Genomic DNA, 21,627 nt, shown 5'->3' with positions numbered 1-21,627 from the left:
ATGCGTAAGACTCCACCATTTTTGCCCATTTTTGAAACTATCCACTTTATCTATTATACGTGAAGTCTCTAGAACTGAGCAGAGTATTCTACATGATCAATCTCTCAATCTCAATCTCTCTCTTTCACTTTTTGAAAATATAAGGAAAACTTTTTTTTTTTTTTTAATGTAGATTGTGAGCCCCACCTAGAGCTCACAATGTACATTTTTTCCCATCAGTATGTCTTTTTTGCAATATGGGATGGAAATCCATGCAAACACAGGGAGAACATACAAACTCCTTGCAGATGCTTTTTTGCCCTTGGCGGGATTTGAACACCAGGACTTCAGCGCTGCAAGGCTGTAGTGCTAACCATTGAGCCACCGTGTAGCCTCCAGAAAACTAAATTTGACTATTACACATATAGGTGAGTAGAGGTACTATGTCTAAACAAGGAAGACAAAGTCACTGTGAGGACTACAGAAACTTATTAGGCCATGCGTGTCCTGCTAAGAATTCTGGAAAAGATATATGCAAATAATTTCTCTTAAAATTCCTCTAGTATCTCCAGATCCCTTTCTGACCCACATCAAGGTTTTCACCCAGCCAGCCAGTACTCTGCTTCATACTAATGAGAGGCAATAACCTCAAACCAGCTGACTGCGGATGAGTCCCTCTTACTTCTGGATTGAGGTATTCTGTCTGACAAGGAAAACCAAGCATAAATCTATAGGGAGCTAACTTCCCACATATGGTGCCATAGTAATTTCTCCTTATTTGCATATTACTTGCCCATAATTGTTAGCAAGGCATACATGGAGTAAAAAGTCCATGTATAGCTCACAGTGGCCTCATCTCCCTAATGAGACAGTACCCCTTCCAACCCACCCTGCTTTGTACTAATGGAAGGTAATAACCTTCAAAACAAGGTCTGTCTCTTCCTTTTGAATCAAGTTATTCTGGCTTAGCTTTATCCCCAGATCATGCTACCAAGCTTTAGGAAAACCAAGCAAGCTACTGTTAGAAATCTCAGTGTGCACCACTGCTCACTACTGTTACCTTAAAGGGGTTTTCCAGGCAAAAAATGTTAATTAAAAAAAAAAGTCTGTTAGATCTATTAATGGGTTAGTAAACGCACCCATATACCTTTAGCAGTGTTTTGAATGATTTCAGGGTGTCTCTGGGAGCTCCTTGTTATCTGCTGCGTTTGTTTACTTGGCTCAGCTATCTGCTATGTAACTTCAGTAGCTACCTCTCACCTCACTACCCCCTTCCTCTCTCCCTCCTTCCCTCACATACACCCCCTTCCTGTCTCTCTTACTATCCCGCTCACTACCAGCCCTTCCCAAACTACCCAGCCTAACCCCCGACTCCATTATAGTTACCTCTCTTCCTTCCGGTCTACATCCTGTAGGACGGCCCATCCTTCTTTTCTGATTCTGCCAGCGCGTGCTATTGTCCCAGTGTTGCTCTGTGCTTTGCAGCATACAATCCACCTCTACTGCTAAGGCGTGGAAGCTGCTCGCCAGCCTGTGCAGTAGAGGTGGATTATCAGCTACAGAGAACAGAGCAGCGCAGTGTCTATAGTACGCGCCTGCAGTCAGAAATGAGGGAGGAGCCATCCCATAGGAAGAAGCCTGGAAGGAAGATAGGTAAGTATGATGGAGTGGATGGGGAGAAATTAGTAGAGACATTTCTTTTCCATAAATGGGGAAACAGATTATCACCGGATAATCAGCAAATGTGGTAAATATACATATGGGTATATATACATTTTTCATAAATTATGTTATTTAGAAAGTAGGCGGGGGAGGGTGTTTAGATTAGTGTAGGGTTTAGTTATTATCCTGGACAACCCCTTTAAGGTTATCATGCCAACACAGCTTTCTGCAGCTCCCTCCATTATGCTGAGCCAATCAGCAGTTTAGGAGGGATATTCAAGGTATGTTCAAGGTGCCTTCTATTGATTCTGTTACTTATCTACTAAGTTTGGTTCCAGTACTCTGACTATACCTACTTGTTTGCTGTTATACTGATATATATATATATATATATATATATATATATATATATATATATATACAATTACACATATCTGTAATGCACTTTTCTCACAGAGACTCAAAGCACAGAGAGCATTGTGGAGTAGGGGAGTAAGTGGCTGCATACAGATGCTCATCCTCAACACCCACAAGGGTCAATTGTTTGTATGAGGAGCCACATTTGGCAACAAAGTACCTGGAGGAAACCCACGCAAACATGGGTAGAATATAGAAACTTTTTTTCTTTAAAGAGGACCTTTCATGTCCTCAAAGATGGATAATATTATATACACCTAGAAAGTTGACGGCTTTGCCAGTATGTGCGCTGTTGTCGGAGTTATTAGTGCCATTATTTTCAGCAACGATATCCCTCCACTGTCAGAAAGGCAGGCCTTACAGCCTAGCATCATCGCTGAGGTGTAAGGAACATTCTTCTGACAGTGGAGGAATTCCGGTGCCGAAACTAACGGCACCAATATGTCCAGCACCTCCACACATACCAGCAAAGCTTTGTAGCTGTATATAATATGAAAGGTCCTGTATTGGGGTACAGTAGGTTTCAGAAATCATGAGGCATCTCCACATGGTTTCACAGCCAAATTGTAAAGTATAGAAAAGCAAATAGGGATAGATCTCCTAAAATGGGAGCAAATAGTAATTGTTTTTTGATTAGCAGTGATATAGACTTTCATGTATTAGGCTATAGGGGGTACGAAAGTAGTAGTTGCACCTGGGTATGTACCTAGTACCAGGGGGGACCATAATATTGCTCTGCTACATACAAAGAATTCAAGGTGAGATATCTGCTATAAATTTTGCATTGCTCCCAGTTACATCTCAGTGGCCTCAAGTGATGCAGGTGCATTATCTAATGGACGTGTTGTGATGACCGTATAGAAAGCATCAATATCATGCAGGGTCATTAATGGAATTGATTTTTCTCCTGCGTCTGTGGGCAGCAGCAATAATGTGTATTGTTCACACATTTGTCTATATACTGATCACATAACAACGATCTAATGTTAAATATGTATACAGAGGAATGCTAGAAAGAAACAATGGCTTCCCAGCAGTTCCCTCATCCCAAGTGATATCATTGGTTTCTATAACAACAACACAAATGCAGAAGCAATTGCTTTATCATTCAAAGGCACACCACTATGTACCGGTAAGCGTTGTTTACCAATCTTAGGAAACTGGTCATTTCAGCTGTATAATTCAGCACACCATTATGTCAGGTTTGCTTTAAAACAGAGGTGTGAACTTAGTGATACAGAGTAAAATGTAAAGAAAGTAAGATTGCAATGATTTGGAAATATCACCATGTTTTATTCACAACAGAACATAGAACACATATAAGAAGGTGAAAGTTAAAGTTTTTCCCATCTCATTTGGAAAAATTAACTCATTTAGAAATTGACGGCAGTAGAAAATCTCCAAGAAGTTGGGACAGGATTAACAAAAGGTTGAAAAAATAACTGGTACTAAGGAAAAACAGCTGGAGAGTCAATTTTCAACTATGTCACATGACTGCGAATAAAAAGAGCACATTTGAGAGGCAAAGTCAATCGTCGGAAAAGATGGACAGAGGTTCCCCAATCTGTGAAAAAGTGTGTATAAAAATCGTGGCCCAATTTCAGAAAAAATGTTCCTCAACATAAAAATCGCATAGAGCTGAAAAGTTAAATCGAAAGTCATCTCAATTAATGAATGTGAATTTGCTGATATTGATTATTTCAATTATTTTGCATCCATGCCATCCTCACATTGCCATGGGCTGGAGGTTAAGCCACTGTATGTTATCCAATCAGAACTGCTCATATGTGAATATCAAAAAACAAAATTCAGTGTTATGTCGTGGGATAAATATGGATGTGGGATATAAAAAGGGGAGTGTTCAAAAATAATCAGTCATTTATCATAATCGAGCTAAAATGTTCAATTAATCGTAAATTTGATTTGAGTCAGCCGAGCCCTTATGTACAGTACATATTCCATAAATCATAGTTCAAGAACACAGTCTACCAGGCAGTCTCCAAATGCAAGTCAAGGCTGTATCATGCAAATAAGTCATATGTCAAGACAATCCAGAAACACCACCGTCTTCTCTGGACCAAAGCTCATTTAAAATAGGCTGAGGCAAAATGAAACAACTGTTCTGTGGGCAAATTAATCAAAGTTTGAAATTCTTTATGGAAACCAGGGATGTCATATCCTGCGGACTCGAAAGGAGAGAGAACATCCAACCTGTTATCAGTGCACAGTTCAGAATAATGCATCTCTGATATAATGGGGTTGCATTAGTGCCTATGGCATGGGCAGGAGCAGCTTACAATGTTAAACACTATGTAGAAGTTTTAAAACAATATATGCTCCCATCCAGACAATGTCTCAGCTGGATAACACTGTCAACATACTAAACCAAATCAAAACAGCATGGCTTCGCAAAAGAAGAATCTGGGAGCTGAACTGGCCTGCCTGCAGTTCAGACCTTACATCAATAGAAAACATTTGACGCATTATGAAACTATCCAGCAAAGAAGACCCAGGACTCTTGAGCATTAGAACACTACAACAGGCAAGAATGAAAAAAACATTCCTCCCAACACTCCAGCAATTGGTCTACTCACTTCTCAAACGTTTACAGATAGCTGTAAAGAGACGAGGGGATGTTATACAATGGTAAACATGGCCCTAGCCCCAGGACCATTTTAACACATTGGTGGGCACTGTGCAAAGGTTTCATAAGTGGGCCCCCTCATCACCACCACCTAGAAATACCTGACCTACACAAACTATAATGCTCCCTCAATGGCCCCCACATAGTATAGCTCCACTTAGTGGCGCTCACACAGTATAATGGTTCCCTAGAGGCCACAAAATGTCCCCCACAGATTCAAGTCACCTTCTAGGTCGTTTCTTCCCCCCAAGTTGCCTCCACCGTGTCCTGCCCCCCTCAGGTTGCCCACTTAGTATCATGTCCCCCCGCAATGACATATCCCACTCAGGTTGCCCTCACAGTGTCATGTGCCCCCCCCCCCCCCCAGGTTGCCTCCACAGTTTCGTATCCCCCAATCTGCCAGATTGTCCCCATAGTGTTATTTCTTCCCCCATATCATATCTTCAACCAAAGCTGCCCCCACACTATCATGTCCTCCCACACTGACATGCCCCCCTCAGGTTGCCTCCCACAGTTTCATGTGTGAGTACCCCCAGGTTGCCTCCACAGTTCATGTCCCCTTGCCACTGTGGTTGCCCCCATGAACCCATTGGTGAAGCCTTCAGTAGTGAGCTACCCAAACACAGTTCTACGTGCCCATATGGCACATCATCACTGCAGAGAAACAAACAAATATCAGCAAGGGGGGGCAAAGCAGCAGGGAAATGAACTAGTGAGTAATATTTCATTTAGATTTTTATGGGCTCACTTCACTTACACCAAAAGATTCAAGTATGTGCATTTACTAGTGTATGCGGTGCACCCATAACTAGCACCAAGAGAGTTCCAGCAATATCAGTAGAGTGCTAATAATAAGTATCAAGACAATCCTATCATAAAGCCAATTACAGGAGGAATATGGAACAGCAAATGGCGGAAGGATGCATCACTAAAGTTTGGAACAATCTTAAGGCAATATCTGGTCACAGGCAGCCTGTCTCCCTGGCAGAAGGAGACACAAAGTGGCTTAATAAGCTAAATCTATTCTTCAACAGATTTGATCACACACTAGCTCCTCCCACTCCAGCTTCTCACTCAACTTTCCCCAACCTATAGCCCCACCCCCACCTGCTTGTTCAAACCAAACCAGTTTCTCTTGCATACAACTGCCCTCAGGTTACAATCTCATCTTCATAGAGTTTCAAGTGTGTAGGGAATCAGGAAGACTAATGCAGACAAGGTCAGAGGACCCAATGGGATAAACACAAGAGTTCTTAAAGTGTGCGGAGACCAGCTGTATGGTGTTATTACACACACGTACAATAAGAGCCTGAAGCTAAGAGTGGTAATACAACTGTGGAAAACATCTTGTGTGGTACCAGTTCCAAAGACACCTCATCCGATGGATCTCAGCAACTACAGGCCTGTAGCATTGACATCTCACTTGATGAAGGTCCTAGAGAGACTGGTCCTGACTTATCTCCGACCTCTAGTAACTTCTGCTATAGACCCCCTCCAGTTTGCCTATCGGCCGGGCATTGGGATGGATGATGCCATCATCCACCTTCTTCACAGAGCTCTTACTCACCTGGAGAAATCAGGGAACACTGTGAGAATAATGTTCTTTGATTTCTCCAGTGCTTTTAACACCAATCAGCCAGGGATACTGAGGAACAAGCTGGACCTTGTTAGAGTGGACTATCACCTGTCTAACTGGATCCTAGACTACTTACAAACCGACCTCAATATGTGAGAGCCCAGGACTGTGTGTCTGACACTGTGATCTGTAGTATGGGGGCACCACAAGGTACAGTTCTTGCCCCTTTTCTCTTCACACTGTACACTGCTGACTTTAGGTGCAACTCATCTAACTGTTACTTTCAAAAGTACTCCGATGACTCTGCAATAGTAGGCCTTATCAATGAAGGAGACGACAGAGAGTACAGAGACTTAAACTGTGATTTTGTGGAATGGTGCCAGCGGAACCACCTCAGGTATAATGCTGGGAAGACCAAGGAGATGGTGGGGGACTTTAGTAAGCGGAGACGTGGTCCAAATTGGGTGGACATCCAGGGGACAGGTATTGAGATAGTCAAGACCTATAAGAACCTGGGTGTGCTCCTCAATAATATGCTGGACTGGGCTGAGCACATGGATGCGCTGCACAGAAAGGGCCACAGCAGGCTCTATATGTTTAGGAGGCTGAGGGCCTTTGGAGTCCAGGGGCCACTTCTTAGGGCCTTTTTCAACTCTGTGGTAGCATCAGCCATCTTCTTCACAATGGCCCGCTGGGGGAGTAGCATACCAGCCAGATACAGAAATAGGCTTGACAGGCTGGTTAAAAGGGCCAGCTCTGTCCTGGGGAGCCCCCTGGACACAGTGCAGGTGGTGGGTGACAGAAGGATACTGTCTGTGGTGAGTTCCATGCTGGAGAACAACTTCCATTCCATGTAGGAGACCGTGATAGGACTGGGCAGTACTGTCAGTGACAGACTACTTCCCCCAAGTGTGAGAAAGATCGCTCAGGCTGTATAATCAACATCAGGCTAAGCAAAGATCACTCCACACAGAGAACTAAATTATCCTGAAGTCTTTCTTTTTCTTTTTAGTTACTATGACTCACAGCATCTTTTCTATCTGCTATTCTGAGCTTGTAAGTATTTTTTCTTCTACTATTACTGTATTATCAATGCTGCTGGAACACACTGAATTTCCTTATGTTGGCACTATTAAAGAATTATCTTACCTTATCTTAAACAACACCAACAGAGGTTCACCTTAGATTCTGTTTACAACTGCCTAAAGCTGACCATACACATTAGATTTTAGACTCCTGAAGTGGCAGATTTTGATCATTCGGCGAATGAGTGTTCGTACATAAACCAAAGAACATTTGACAGCTGACTAATAATTAAAATTTATCACAAACAAATTTGGTTGTTTTGGATTTTATTTTGCCTCCTATCAGCTGTAATTGTTTGTGTAATGTTTACACTGACAACCCTGTGGAAATGTATTTCTCAAAATATGGGTTGGAGTGAACGTTTATTTCGTATCAAAATTGTATATATCTATGTTCCATATTTGCCTCGCATAATAAAAAAATACATACAAAATTAATTAGTAAATTGTTTTATAAAGTTGATGTTTCCTTTGCATCACTTATTTTATGCTGTCTAAAGAAAGCAATATACAGCAAGTGCTTCTTCCCTGTGCCAATGACGTTATGTTCATCAGTCACATCGAATAGCAGCAGCTGAGTCCCATTCAAATGAATGCTGCTGAGCTGCAATACTAAGTACAGCCCCTACCCAATGTATATCACTATGCTTGGCATTCAGTACAGAGGCTGCATAGCTCACCCGAACACTGCAGTTTGTTCAAACAGTTGGATGGCGGCAGTCATGGGTGACTATCCTAATGGGAGCTCATCAATATATAAAAAAGCACTTTACATAGGCTGTATTCATTTTTTCCTTGCATAGAAAAAAGGAAAAACATAGTATGAACCTCAAAGTTAGCAGCACTAAAATAGTATTATACTCAAATGTATTATATGTAACTGTGTCTAGTTAACAAAAAAAAAAAAAAATATTAAGATTATAATCAAAACCATATCACCCAACTCTACATAGAAGTGAAAGACATACTTTGTTGCTTAAGGATTAAATAGAAGCTAAGACTTTATACAGCTATGGTGGTCTTGCAGTGGATAAGGAGACACCAAATGTAAATTTATAAAAGTGAAGTCTACACAAATCTTGTATCTCTCATTTGTTCAATATTTCTTTTTTCCGGATCTAGCTTCTCTTATTAAAGGTTGTGGATATGGTCAAGGATCCGCGCTCAGAGGTCATACGGGGGAATGATAGGTTCGAAGACCATATGGTTAAAACGGAACGTTTTTTATTGTGGATAAAACAGTAGGCACTATTATTATTAAAGGTTGTTTCCAGAACTTATTACTGTATACACTTGAGTATAAGCCGACCCGAATAGAAGCCGAGGCCACTAATTTTACCACAAAAAACTGGGAGAACTTATTGACTCGAGTATAAGCCTAGGGAGGGAAATCCACTATTGCAGATAAAAAGTCTGGTCATGTGCATTACAGCTTAGTTACTCCATGTGCCTCATAGTAATAGTAGTTAACCCCATCATGTCCCTCACATTAACTCCCTGTGTGCCTCACATAAGAGTTGCTGATATGTGGGACATACTGTATGGAGGTAATAATTAGGTATCTTCATAATTAAGGTCCTTTATTAATACCGTCATGTGTCTCACATATTAGTAACCCTTATATGGGGCACACAGGGGTTAATATGAGGTTCATGATGGGGTTAACTGCTATTAATGTGAGGCACATGGAGTTACTGAAACTAAATTAATAACCCCAAATGCCTGACATTACTAGGCAGAGTAATAGGCACAGCAGGTACCTGTGTGTTTTACTTTCACTTTACTGTAGCTTCCTCTCCTCCATACAACAGACATCTTCCATAAGACACAATGAATCCTGGCCACTCATCTGCAGGGTAGATGCTAAATCCTAGTGTGCTAAAGGACCTCTGATGACGTCATGACCATGTGATCGGCCTCTGGTGTGGGCGGAGCTACTAGGATTTAGACTCAATCTTATCTGCAGATGTTACATAACAGTGCCTATAGGACCTTTGAAGATATCACAGTCACGTGACCTAATGACAAGCCAATCACAAAGCAGTAGCACTAAAGGACCTCCCCCTTCGTTTAATTTATGCAGGTTCTTCCAGTTTTCTGTGCTCCGTGGACCCTGACTCGAGTATAAGCCGAGTGGGGGCTTTTTCAGCATGAAAAATGTGCTGAATAATTCGGCTTATATTCGAGTATATACGGTAATTAAGGACCTATTGTAAAGCTATATTCACATGACTGTAAATGATGGCCGTACGAATGAGGGCTATTCACTTGATCATTAAGATAAGATAAGATAATCCTTTAATAGTCCCACCATGGGGAAATTCAGTGTGCTGCAACAGCACAGATAATCCAATAATAATATAAAATATAAAATGCGAGTAAAAATCTCCACAGTTGAGACAATACAATGACGGTAGGTACAAATAATAAGATAAAGGTAAAGGAGATAGTAGGAGGGATATCACAAACTTCAGGATCTTTCAGTTCTCTGTATAGAGTGATCTACGTTTAGTGCAGTGTTGATTGTACAGCCTAACCGCAGCGGGGAGGAAAAACGTCCGATAGCGCTCCTTCTCACACTTAGGGTGAAGCAGTTGGTCACTGACAGTACTGCCCAGTGCTATCACGGACTTATGTTTGGGATGGGAGTTATTCCGCAGCATGGAGCTCACCACGGAAAGTATCCTTCTGTCACCAACCACCTGTACTGAATCCAGGGAGCTCCCTAGGACAGAGCTGGCCCTTCTAACCAGCCTGTCAAGTCTATTTCTATCCCTGGCTGGTATGCTACTCCCCCATCAGGCCACTCCAAAGAAGATGGCTGATGCTACCACTACATAGTTGAAAAGGGCCCTATGAAGTGACCCCTGGACTACAAAGGCCCTCAGACTCCTGAGCAAGTAGAGCCTGTGATACCTTTCTGTGCAGCACATCTAGGTGATTAGCCCAGTCCAGCTTATTATTGAGGCGCACAGGCACTTATAGCTGTTGACTATCTCAATGCCCATCTCCTGGATGTCCAATGGTTTTGAAGCAAATCTCCACTTGCAAAAGTCCACCACCATCTCCTTGGTCTTCCCAGCATTAATCCTGAGGTGGTTCCGCTGGCACCATTCCACAAAATCCCGATTTAAGTCTCTGTACTCCCTGTCATCTCCGTCTGTGATGAGGCCTACTTTTGCAGATTAAACCGAATACTTCTGTAAGTAGCAGCTAGATGAGTTGCACCTAAAGTCAGCAGTGTACAGTGTGAGGAGGAAAGGGGCAAGAACTGTACCTTGTGGTTCCCCCGTACTCCAGATCACAGTGTCAGACACACAGTCCCGGGCTTTCACATACTGAGGTCGGTTTATGAGGTAGTCTAGTATCCCATTGGACAGGTGATGGTCCACTCCACCAAGGTTTAGCTTGTCCCTCAATAGCTCTGGCTGAATGGTGTTGAACGCACTGGAGAAATCAAAGAACATTATTCTCACAGTGTTCCCTGGTGCTCAGAGCTCAGTGAAGAAGGTGGTTGATGGCATCATTTACCCAATGTTTGGCCTGAAGCGGCGTCAGAAAGCCCCCCCCCCCCCCGAGGAGGGGCGGAGCTGAGGGGGGCGGGGGTGTCGCGAGAAAGGGGAGGGGCCGAGTTGAAGGGGGCGGGGTCGATCGGAAAGGGGTTGTGGCCGAGCGGAGCGAGCGGCGTTCGCAGGCAGAGAGCAGGCAGGGAGAGGACCTGCTCTCTGCCTGAGTGTGAGGGGCGGCCACTGGAGCAGCGCTGCGTCCAGCAGGGCCGCCCCAATACACCGCTCGCTTCCCGTGTCGGGCTGCAGACACGGTGACGCTAAGCCAGTCCAGGACAGCTTGTCCTGGACTTGCTTAGGTCAGCAAAAATGCCGCCCTCCCGAGGCCCTGGCATAGCGCCGCCTGAAGCGGTTGCTTCAGGTCGCCTCATGGGAGGTGCGGCGCTGGGTCCAGAGCAGAACACACTAGAGGTCAGAGATGTATGAGAACCAGTCTCTCTAAGACCTTCACCAAGTGGGATGTCAATGCTATTACTTTGATGGACCATTGTAACGAGACACAGTTTCTACATCAGATGTTTTGGGTTTTTTTTGTTGCTCTGACCATTTTGAAGTCTAACACAGAAACTACTAGCACTCTTGACTATATAGACACATTTAATTCTAGTAACCTGAAGACAAGAAGATCTAATCAAGAGGGATTTAATAATAATAATTTAATAATTTAAAGTCTTGAGCTGCTGTTTCCTGTCTGTGCGGAAGAATGACAGGTGGGGAAGCGACCTGTGCAGCTTAGATGAGGTATCAAGTAACAAGGTCACGTAGGGCTATGGATAAGTTTCTTGTGTCTCCTGTTTGAATGTGTCACCTTTCAGTGTGTAAGATTCATGTCACCTTACTTATCTCCTGACACTGAATCCTTCTGTAAGAGTCAGCATTTAACCTGACCTACATGAAATATTTCTGTTGCTGTACTTCTCACTATCACTGCTGCAGAGTGACAAGTAAGTTAGTGCTTTTGGATTGTGCCCCTTCCTTATGTGTGAAAGACATTTTTATCTCAAAAAACGAAAACATTCCTCTTTCTTATTTCACTAACTAATTTCCCTAATCTAGACCGTGAGCAGAATCGCCAGTTGGCAATTTCTGGATTGTATGTGAAGTCATTCTGTTTGCCAAGACTTCACCCTTTTATTGGGCAGACTTTTTTTCCATGTAGTATTATTATTCCAGTACTATCCCACCAACAACCAGCTGCAATGTGAGATCATTGATAGACTATGTGGTTCTCTTTTTTTTTTAGCTACGGATATTGATGTTAGGCCTTTTCACATGACATTGAAAAACAGCTGTCACATGGCCATTTTGAGAACACATTGCTTTTAATTGGTCAATTCACGTGCCTGTTTTTATGATGTACCATGCTCTATCTTTGTCTGGCCCAATAGAAATGAATGGATCTGTTGTTAATGAATGTAAAATGGATTAACGTCTGTATTACGACAGTTGGGTCAAAAAAGAAAGAACGACGACATTTATCCAGGTACCTTTGCTTATAAAGGCCATTCGATTCGTCAAAAACATCACTATTGTGTGAATAAGGCTTTAGGTTAATCATATAGGCATATCCTATTCCATTGTGTGTCTGAGAGGATTCAGTTTAGCAATGAACTCTTTACAATTTGTATGTCATTTCTATTGTAGAATTAATGTTTTATTCTTTCTACATTGGTTTTGAATTATCCCATGTGTGTTCTGCTCAACAACCTGATAGCAAGTGTTCATCTTTCCTGTACCACCGAAGCATTGCAGAGTCCCTATTTGTATTAATAAAAGACCCATGTAATGCACAGACTTGTAAAGCCCTTCGGAAATAAAGACCCTCTTGGTAGAGACTAAGATCTAATTTGTCTTTATAAATAAAGGTCCTCCTCTGAGGTGGCTCTGCTAATTTAACCAAGAACTCTCTATCAACCAATCTTTGTCTTAGTGGAATGAAATACCTGGATCTCTCTTGCGTGGTACATGACGATGAGTCCAAGTAGGATAGCAGTTGAGAGGCTGATAAGGCATTTCAGTGCAAATGAGTAAGATGATTCCTAAAAAAAAAAAAAAAAATCAGATATTAAACATGAATGCTATTCAAATAATAGCTTCATTGTCTCAGCATTTTCATACTCCCTTGATGTCATTTTTAGTGCCCATTTTCCCTTTTCCAGATTGGTCTGTTCACATTATAAAATTATAACAAAACTACTAATTGCTGGTATTAACTCTAGTATAAGGAAAATAATACATTAACAGAAAGCCTAGCCCTCGGTTTTAAGACCATCTGTCAGGTCACCTGCCCACAGTGTGATTGATAGCTGCTCCTGTAAGAGGAGAGCTGCCAGTCAGCGATGTGTGGGAGGAGGAACCCAGTAATCATAGGCATACTCTTATTCCTGTCTAAAATTTATCCCCTTCGGTATTGGGCTTACTTCATCCTTAAAGATGCAGTTCAATAAAACCCCTTTTTCCATTGCTGCACCCCACCTGAATACTGATCACACTCCGCACTTCTTCTATGTGCATTGCACTAATATCCCTCCAGTTCACCATTTTGTCTATTTCTGACCAGACATCATATTCAATTTTAGATTTCTATGTGCTCTACTGTTAGTCCCGTGACTCTTTAGCATGGAATCACAAGGACAACTAGAGTCAGTGCCAGCTCTACCTGCTGGGGAACAGTGTAATTAACCATTGCTATATTCTCATGTATGAACTAAGACACCATAAATATACAGTTAGAGAGGTTTAACTGTGATCTCCTTTATGATAATTGTGAGACAGACGTCTGCCATATCCTCACATTCCCACATTCTGTGATCCATAACCTTTTATTTTTGTAATTGGCATAGCTATATGACGGCTTGTGTTTTGCAGGTTGAACTGTATTTTGCTTTTAATGGTAATATTTTGGGTTACATTTAAATTAACTTTTCATAACTCAGGAGGAAAGTGGGAACAACAGCTCCCCACCATTATTGTTTGTGCTTTAAATAAGTGTTGTTTAGTATGTGGAATAGGAAACATATTACCTTTATTTTATGGTTCCGTGTGTGATTACAGAAGTATCAATATACATATATTTTTGTATTTTGTATTACTATTTTTGCACAATAAAATTAATTACAGAAATAGTGATGAGAAATAACACTTGACAACAAAGCCCCTCCATCAAAGTTAATGGGACCACATTTACCCCAATCCCAAGGGCCTGCTGTCTTGGTATAACCTTTGACTCTGACCTATCCTTCAAGCCACACATTCAAATACTCAACAACTTTCTGCCACCTCCATCTCAAGAACATCGATCAAATCCGATCCTTTCTCATCTCTGAAACTACAAAAATGCTAGTCCATGCCCTCGTAATCTCCTACTTAAGACTACCATAACACTTTTCTCCATGGCCTCCCAGTGAATACTCTTGTCCCCCCTCCAGTGCACCCTAAACTGTACTGCTTCGCTTAATCGGCCTCTCCCCTCTGTCAATCCCTTCACTGGTTACCCATTGCCCAGTGAACAGAGTTCAAAATGTTAACACTGACATACAAAGCCATCCACAACTTGTCCTCTCCATATATCTCTGACCTAATTCGCTGCTACTTGCCCACACGTAACCTCTAATCCTCCCAAGCCCTCCTACTCCGCTCTGCTCTTATCCACTCTTCGCACAGTCTTCTCCAAGAACTCTCTCGTGCATCTCCCCACTCACTACCACAACTCAATACCACAACACATAAGACTGACTCCTGTAATCACAAGATTCAAGAAGACCCTGAAGACTCACCTATTCAGGAAGACCTACAAGCTACTGTCACCACACCACAATCTGAACAGCCTCTACCCTCATCTACGGTCTCCATCCCTCTATCCCACTGTACCAGTTGGTCATTGTTAGTATTATATTTGTTTTGTATATTTTGTGTACTGTATGTAAACCCTCAAATGTAAAGTACCATTGAATTAATGGTGCCTTATAAATATATAATACAAAGAAAAATAATATTATTCAATGATGAAGACATGTATCAACAAAATCCAGAAACGCCCCCATCATCACTGAGCCAAAGATCCTTTAAAATGGACTAAGGCAAAATGGAAAACTGTTATTTGGTCAGATGAATGAAATATGAAATTCAGACAAGAATGGGACAATGTTCCTCTCCGAAAACTTCAGCAATTAGTCGCCTCCCTTCCCAGATGTTTACAGACTGTTTTAAAAAGAAGATGGTAGACATGGCTCTTGCCCAACTTTTTTATTTTGTTGCTGTCATCAATTTCTAAATTAGCTTTTTTTTTTTCAAACAAAATGGAAAAATGTCTCGCTTTCACCTTCTGATAAGTGTTCTATTGTAAATAAAATGTAGTTTCCAAATCATTAGATTTTTGTTTCTTTTTGGAATTTAAGTTGTATATCATCAAGATAGAATGGATTAATTTTATGATAGGACTGCATTTTTTCACACTAATTAATAAACATATCTGGAAGGTAGATTGCCGCTTACTTACTGTGTAAGCGGCCATTTTTCTTGTGGCCATGGGCATGCGCATTTGGCTCTGCCCGAGGCCTACAAGTTTCACCGCCTGCGCCGGAAGAAGACGCGTGAAGGTTCCCGAAGAAGATAGAGACGTCGCTGGAGAGTTCTCTCGCAGCATTGGAGACGCTCCCAGTGCTGCGAGAGAATTCATTTGCATACCATCAAAAACCGGGATTTCTACGGAACGGCGGAGTGGAGAAGACATCTAAAGGTAGGAGAAGAATAGCCATTCTTAAGGCTATTCCTACTTGTCGACCCGAAAAAAAAAAGTGTTTTAATGGTAGAATCCCTTTAAACTGCAATTTCACATATGTTTTGAAAATAATATAATGTCCTACTACTACTTACTAACAGGTTTACAGTCATGTGATGGCTTTTTTGAAGCACCATTCAACATCATGTGTAATGTACTGGGAAGCTGGAAAAATATTTACAATAATTGCCAATTTCCTATGGGTTTAATTTTTACGACATTCACCATGTGGTAAAAATGACATGTTATCTGTATTCTGTGGGTCAGTATGATCAACAAATTTATATACGGTAGTATTTTTTATGTTTTGATACCTTTTAAAAAATTAAAAACTTTAAAGATTTTTGTGTCGCCATGTTCTAACACCTTTAAATTTTGTGTACATGCTTGTATCTATGTAAGGTTGCAGGGCAAGATTTAGTTTTTATTTAGAGATGAACGAATACTATTCGAAACAGCCGTTTCAAATAGCACGCACCCATAGGAATGAATGGACGCAGCCGGCACACAGTGGGTTAAGCAGCTGGCCGCCGGCAAAGTCTGCGTGACGGCCGCTTCCATTCACTCTCATGGGTGCGTGCTATTCGAAATGGCTGTTTCGAATAGTAGTCGCTCATCTCTATTTTTATTGATACCATTTGTGGGAGGTCTGATGTTTTGATCACTTTTTATTAAAACAATTTTTAGGAGGCATAGTGTTAAAAATAAAAAATTCGGATTTAGCAACTTAGTGGGATTAATTATTAGAGATGAGCGAACACTAAAATGTTCGAGGTTTGAAATCCGATTAGAGTAGCCCCTCAATGTTCGACTACTCGAATCGAATATGGAACCCTATTATAGTCTATGGGGGGAAAATGCTCGTTTCAGGGGTAGGCAACATTCAATCAAATTATACAAGTCCACGAGTGAGGGTCGGGCTGGATCCTCCGAAAAGTCTTCTCCGTGCAGCGTCCCCGCGGTGTCTTCCGGCTCTGAATTCACTCTGCCAGGCATCGGGCCTGGGCAGAGCCGACTGCGCATGTCCGCACTACAAGCGGGCATGCGCAGTCGACTCTTCCCAGGCCCGATGCCTGGCAGAGTGAATTCAGAGCCGGAAGACGCCACAGGGAAGCTGCACGGAGAAAGCTTCTAAAGGTAGGAGAAGAACCAGCGGCGATTGGCCGACTGTATAGCATTCGGCCAATCAATGCTGGTTCTGCATCAAACTTTTCCATTCGAATAGCAAGTGGTACTCGATCGAGTACAAGTATTTAGAATACCGTAGTATTCGATCGAACACCTTCTCGATCCAATACTACTCGCTCATCTCTATTAATTATTATTGTTTTCATTATTATTTATTTATTTTTATATGTGATCTAGGGAAAGGGGGCAATTAGAATTTTTGAGTTTTTTTATACTTTTAGCAGAATTCACACTACTGTTGGATTCCGTTATGAAGGTGTACGTTTAAAAAAAAAACAAAAAAAAAACAGACACCTATCATAACAGACATTAAAGGACACTAACTGATGCTAACTGATGTTAAAATGTCTGTTTTTTTTACCTGATCCATTTAAATGTGTCTGTAAAAAAACGGACACATTAGTATGAGTTAGCATCAGTTAGGGCTCATTCACATCTGCGCCCTGGGTCTCCGTTTTGCAGGTTTCCACTTCCTGCCCAAAACTGGACAGGAAACGAAAACCTGCAGTCAGTTTTCAAACCCATTCATTTGGAAAGTTCTGGCCGTGAGCGCCTTTGAGCATTTTGTGCTCTCCGTGATGAAACATTTTGTTTTTTAACTGGATACAAAGTCGGACATGCAGGACTTTGCGTCCGGTTAAAAAAAACAGTTTTGCCGCGGAGCACACAAAACGCTCACAGGCGCTCAAGGCCGGACACGGTCTACCAGGTTTCCTTCTTCTGTCGGCAGAAGACGGAAACCTGGAAACTGAGATCGGGAGCTGGTGTGAACCCAGCATTAGCATCAGTTAGTGTCCGTTTTTTTATACTTCCCTTTTTTTTTTTGCTGTTTATGCTTTCTGAGCATGCACAGAAAATGAACGGACACAAAATAACGGACAGTAACTGATGGCTATCAGTTACTGTCCGCTAGAAGTCCGTTGCCCATAGAAGGGGCTCTATCATTGGCAAAATTCATTTTTAACTAATCACATCCTTGCATATCCTTCAGAAAGGCTATTCCACACCTACCTTTTGTATGTAAATCGCCTCAGTAGTGTTTGAATAAGTCTGCTTTTATCCATATGCTAATTAGGATCCAGTGTGCACAGGAAGTTGTCATCCAGCTCTCCTCTCTATGCTGTGTGTAGTGTGAGAGAGCAGGGAGGAGAAGTCAGCAGCAGCAGCCTGTGCTGTATATGCAGAAGACGGTGCACAAAGAGACTTCCGGGGTGCATGGAGAGGCTAATTAGCATATGAATTAAATGGACTTATTCAAAATCTACTGAGGCAATTTACATACTAAAGTTAGGTGTGGAATAGCCTTTCTAAAGGATATGCAAGGATATGATTAGTTAAAAATGACTTTTTCCTATGATGGAGCCCCTTTAAAAAATAACAGACACTTACTGTCTGTTTTTTCAAACGGACAGAAAAGTCCTGCATATAGGATTCTTTTGTCCACTTGAAAAAAAGGGACATGGGGATAAACGGACAAAAACGGACACTAACGGACACAAGAAAAAAAAACATTGAAATGAATGGAAATTTCAGACGGACTAGTTAGTGTCCGTTGCTAAAATCTTGTAACGGACAATAGCAACGGACACTGTTGACGGAATCCAACGGTAGTGTGAAAGTCTCCTTAAACTTTTTTCTTTTACTTTCAGACACCCTAGGAACCTTGAACCATAGGAGGTCTTATCACTCATACAATACACTGCAATATTAATTGGTGTTGGCACCGTTCGTGGCTGTTACTAGCATGTGATGGCTGTATTATACAGCCAGCATCCCCCGTTTATGTTTCTGATTGAAAAAGTGCTAAAATTTTAGCCTGTTTTTTAGACACACAAGCTACATTTTAAGCATATTAAGAATTATATTATATTGTACCATATGATTGTACTGGAAACTATTTAATATACAACTAATATTTTGTATTTAGCAGTTCAATGCTAATGATTTGCTCTAAGAAGTGCTGCTCCCTTAACATTATGTTCCTCTCCACTGTCTGCATGGTGTTCTAGTCCTAAAGATGGCTGCTGATGATTGGTCATATGATTTGACACTTCCATCATCAACCTGCATGTAAAATAACTACTTATGTATGTGCTGGTCACATAACCCTTCATCAGTATATTTAGGTCAAGCAGACAGAGCAAGATATTGCCTCTTTGTTTTCAGTTTCTCTGTACAGGTTCCCAGCACCCTAATACATAAGAAATAAAACAACCAAGTCTGGGCCTCCTCTCTCCAAAGGCCACATACTCTAGCAAACTCATCATGTGCCTCTACGGAATATTAGTGTCTTGAACAAAGAGCTTAATATGAGCATTAGGTCAGTGTCAAGTGGGATTAAAGCATATTCTAGACAGTCTGGTGACTATGACACTACTGAAAATCTCCAGAAGGCATGAAAGTCAAGTCATCCAAAATATTTATGTTCCCCGGGAATCATTTTGTATGAATATACATTTTGGTGACCTTCATTGTTTTTATACAAAATGTGAGTTACTGTATATATTGTACAATATACAAGTTATCTCCAATATTAATTCAGCATCACTCACACCTTACAATACGTTAACCCTACTTTACCTTACTTTTACTAACTTACTTTTCCACCCTACCACATATTTGCAATGGAGTCCACTCACAAACCTCACTTCTTTTAGATATGATCTCAACATGGCCCATGAAGTATGATAAAATCCGACACGCCTGATCGTTGTTTCCATACATATCTGCCATAGGGGAAGAATAAAGCCACGCCATGCACATCACTTAGAAAGTAGCCATTTCTGACAAAATCAATTGGTTTTGCCATTTTTTTTTTTCAAATGCATAATGGCAACTTAAAGGGATTCTATCACTAGAATCCATTTTTAAAGGTTAATACACATAGGAATAGCCTATTCTTCTTTTATCTTTATTATTCTGATCTACGTCACTATTCTTTAGAAATATCTTCTTTTTTCCTTATGTAATAAGTTTTCTTGCAACACTGGGGACGTTCCCCAGCACTCAAACAGCACTGTATCCAGCGACAGCCTCTGTATTCTTCTTTCCCTCCGCCTTCTTCTCACGCACTCCTTTTCTCTTTGTTCCAAAGCGAAATGTGCATGTCCGGTGGCCACTTTTCTGGGAAGAGAAGTGCAAGAGAAGAGGCGGAGGCGGAGAAGAAGACAGAGGCCGTTGCTGGAGAGTTTTCAAGCAGCACTGGGGACGCCCCTAGTGCTGTTTGAGTGCTGGGGAACGTCCCCACTGCTGTGAGAAAACTCATTTACAGAAGAAAAAAGAAGATGTTTCTAAGGAATTACGGTGCAGATCAGAATAATAAAGGTAAAAGAAGAACAGCCTTTCTTAAGGCTCTTCCTACGTGTATTTAGTTTAAAAAGGGATACTAATGATAGAATCCTTTTAAAGGGATTCTATCATTCAGAAAACTGATTTTGAGCTAAGCATATGCCTGAATATAGTTCTTCCAAAGCCCCTCTCCCCCGTTTTTAGTAAAAATGAGTAAATACTATATGCTAATGAGGCTCACTGAGCACCCTGCGCGTTCCCCATGGCCAGTGAGCACCCCCCACGTCATACCTCTGTAGCGCCCCTCCATTGCTTGTACTCCAAAAGACCTCCTCCACGACAGCCACTACCGCTGCGGTTTTTTTTTTCTTAATATTGGTAAGCCCCACAAACATTATTATTATACTCGGGGACTTTTTATACCCCCGAGTATAATGATCGGAGGCCCAGGAGAGGTAAAGGAACATTAAAAACACCTCTCCAGGTTCCAGACAGGCTTCGGGCCTACTTCTGTGACGTCCCTGACGTCATTGAAGGTGGCCAACACCACCGAAGCGTGCATCTGAGCCAGGGATAGGTAAATAACAGTGTTTTTTATGTTGGTATCCCCCCTTGGTCTCCGATTATTATACTCTGGGGTCTGAAAATATTAAAGATTACGTAAACTATTTGATGAACTTCTTGGGGATAGGATAGCATAAGATAGCATGAGTTACTCCATGCTAACCTAGTTTATAATTATATGGGTGAAGTGAGAAAAATTTTACTTGAAATAAAATACATGGGTTTAGTTGGAAAAGAGGAGTCTGACTTAATTTTGACACCACATCCCATTACAGCCATCGTTTATAGCTTACCTAAAGTGCATAATGAGGCAAATTCCTATTTAGGGTTGGTAACCTTAGTTAAAATGCTGGATTATATCTGGATAAAGTGCTTTGCCTGTTTGTAACAGCCTTACTTGGGTTTTGCCTGTTTGCCAACTGGTGTGCAGAGCTGGTACGAAGTAACTATGTTTATTGGAGAGGAGGAGTGTATCAACACTGAAAGGATACAACTATAGGTGCGGTATATTGATGACATATTTTTCATCTAGCGGGGCTCAACCTCCTCCTTTGCTGAATCTGTTCATAGACTTAATGACAACCCTATTGGTCTCAGATATACATTTGAAGTTAATACTGAAAGTCTCACCTTTCTTGATGTGCTTATTAGAAAGACTAATAATGGGATTTTAGAAACTACAGTGTATAGAAAAGCTCTGAGTGGGATTCACAGTGGTGAGCACAATACTCTATATACTTGTATCTGAGGAGTTTGAGTATATCTTTATGTATGCAGGCACATATAATTGTGGCTAGTGTTTTATTTGCGCATACTACTCTTGCACTGTATCTATACATTCATGAAGCTAGATACATCTTAAGTAAAATGCTCCACTT

General features: G+C 41.4%; 1 protein-coding gene across 1 annotated transcript in view; it reads right to left on the bottom strand.

Moving 5' to 3' along the window:
* KCNN1 (potassium calcium-activated channel subfamily N member 1) overlaps positions 1–21,627 on the bottom strand; it is a 128,320-nt gene that overhangs the window by 58,705 nt on the left and 47,988 nt on the right. The window contains exon 3 of the mRNA XM_075281340.1: positions 12,873–12,968. Coding sequence (XP_075137441.1) covers positions 12,873–12,968 — 96 coding nt within the window. The remainder of the gene's footprint in view (positions 1–12,872; positions 12,969–21,627) is intronic.

The sequence above is a fragment of the Leptodactylus fuscus genome, chromosome 1 (genome assembly GCF_031893055.1).
Source record: "Leptodactylus fuscus isolate aLepFus1 chromosome 1, aLepFus1.hap2, whole genome shotgun sequence".
In the NCBI taxonomy this organism is placed as follows: Eukaryota; Metazoa; Chordata; class Amphibia; order Anura; family Leptodactylidae; genus Leptodactylus; species Leptodactylus fuscus.
Note: the sequence above shows the minus strand (reverse complement) of the source record. Positions and strands in the feature narration are given on the sequence as shown.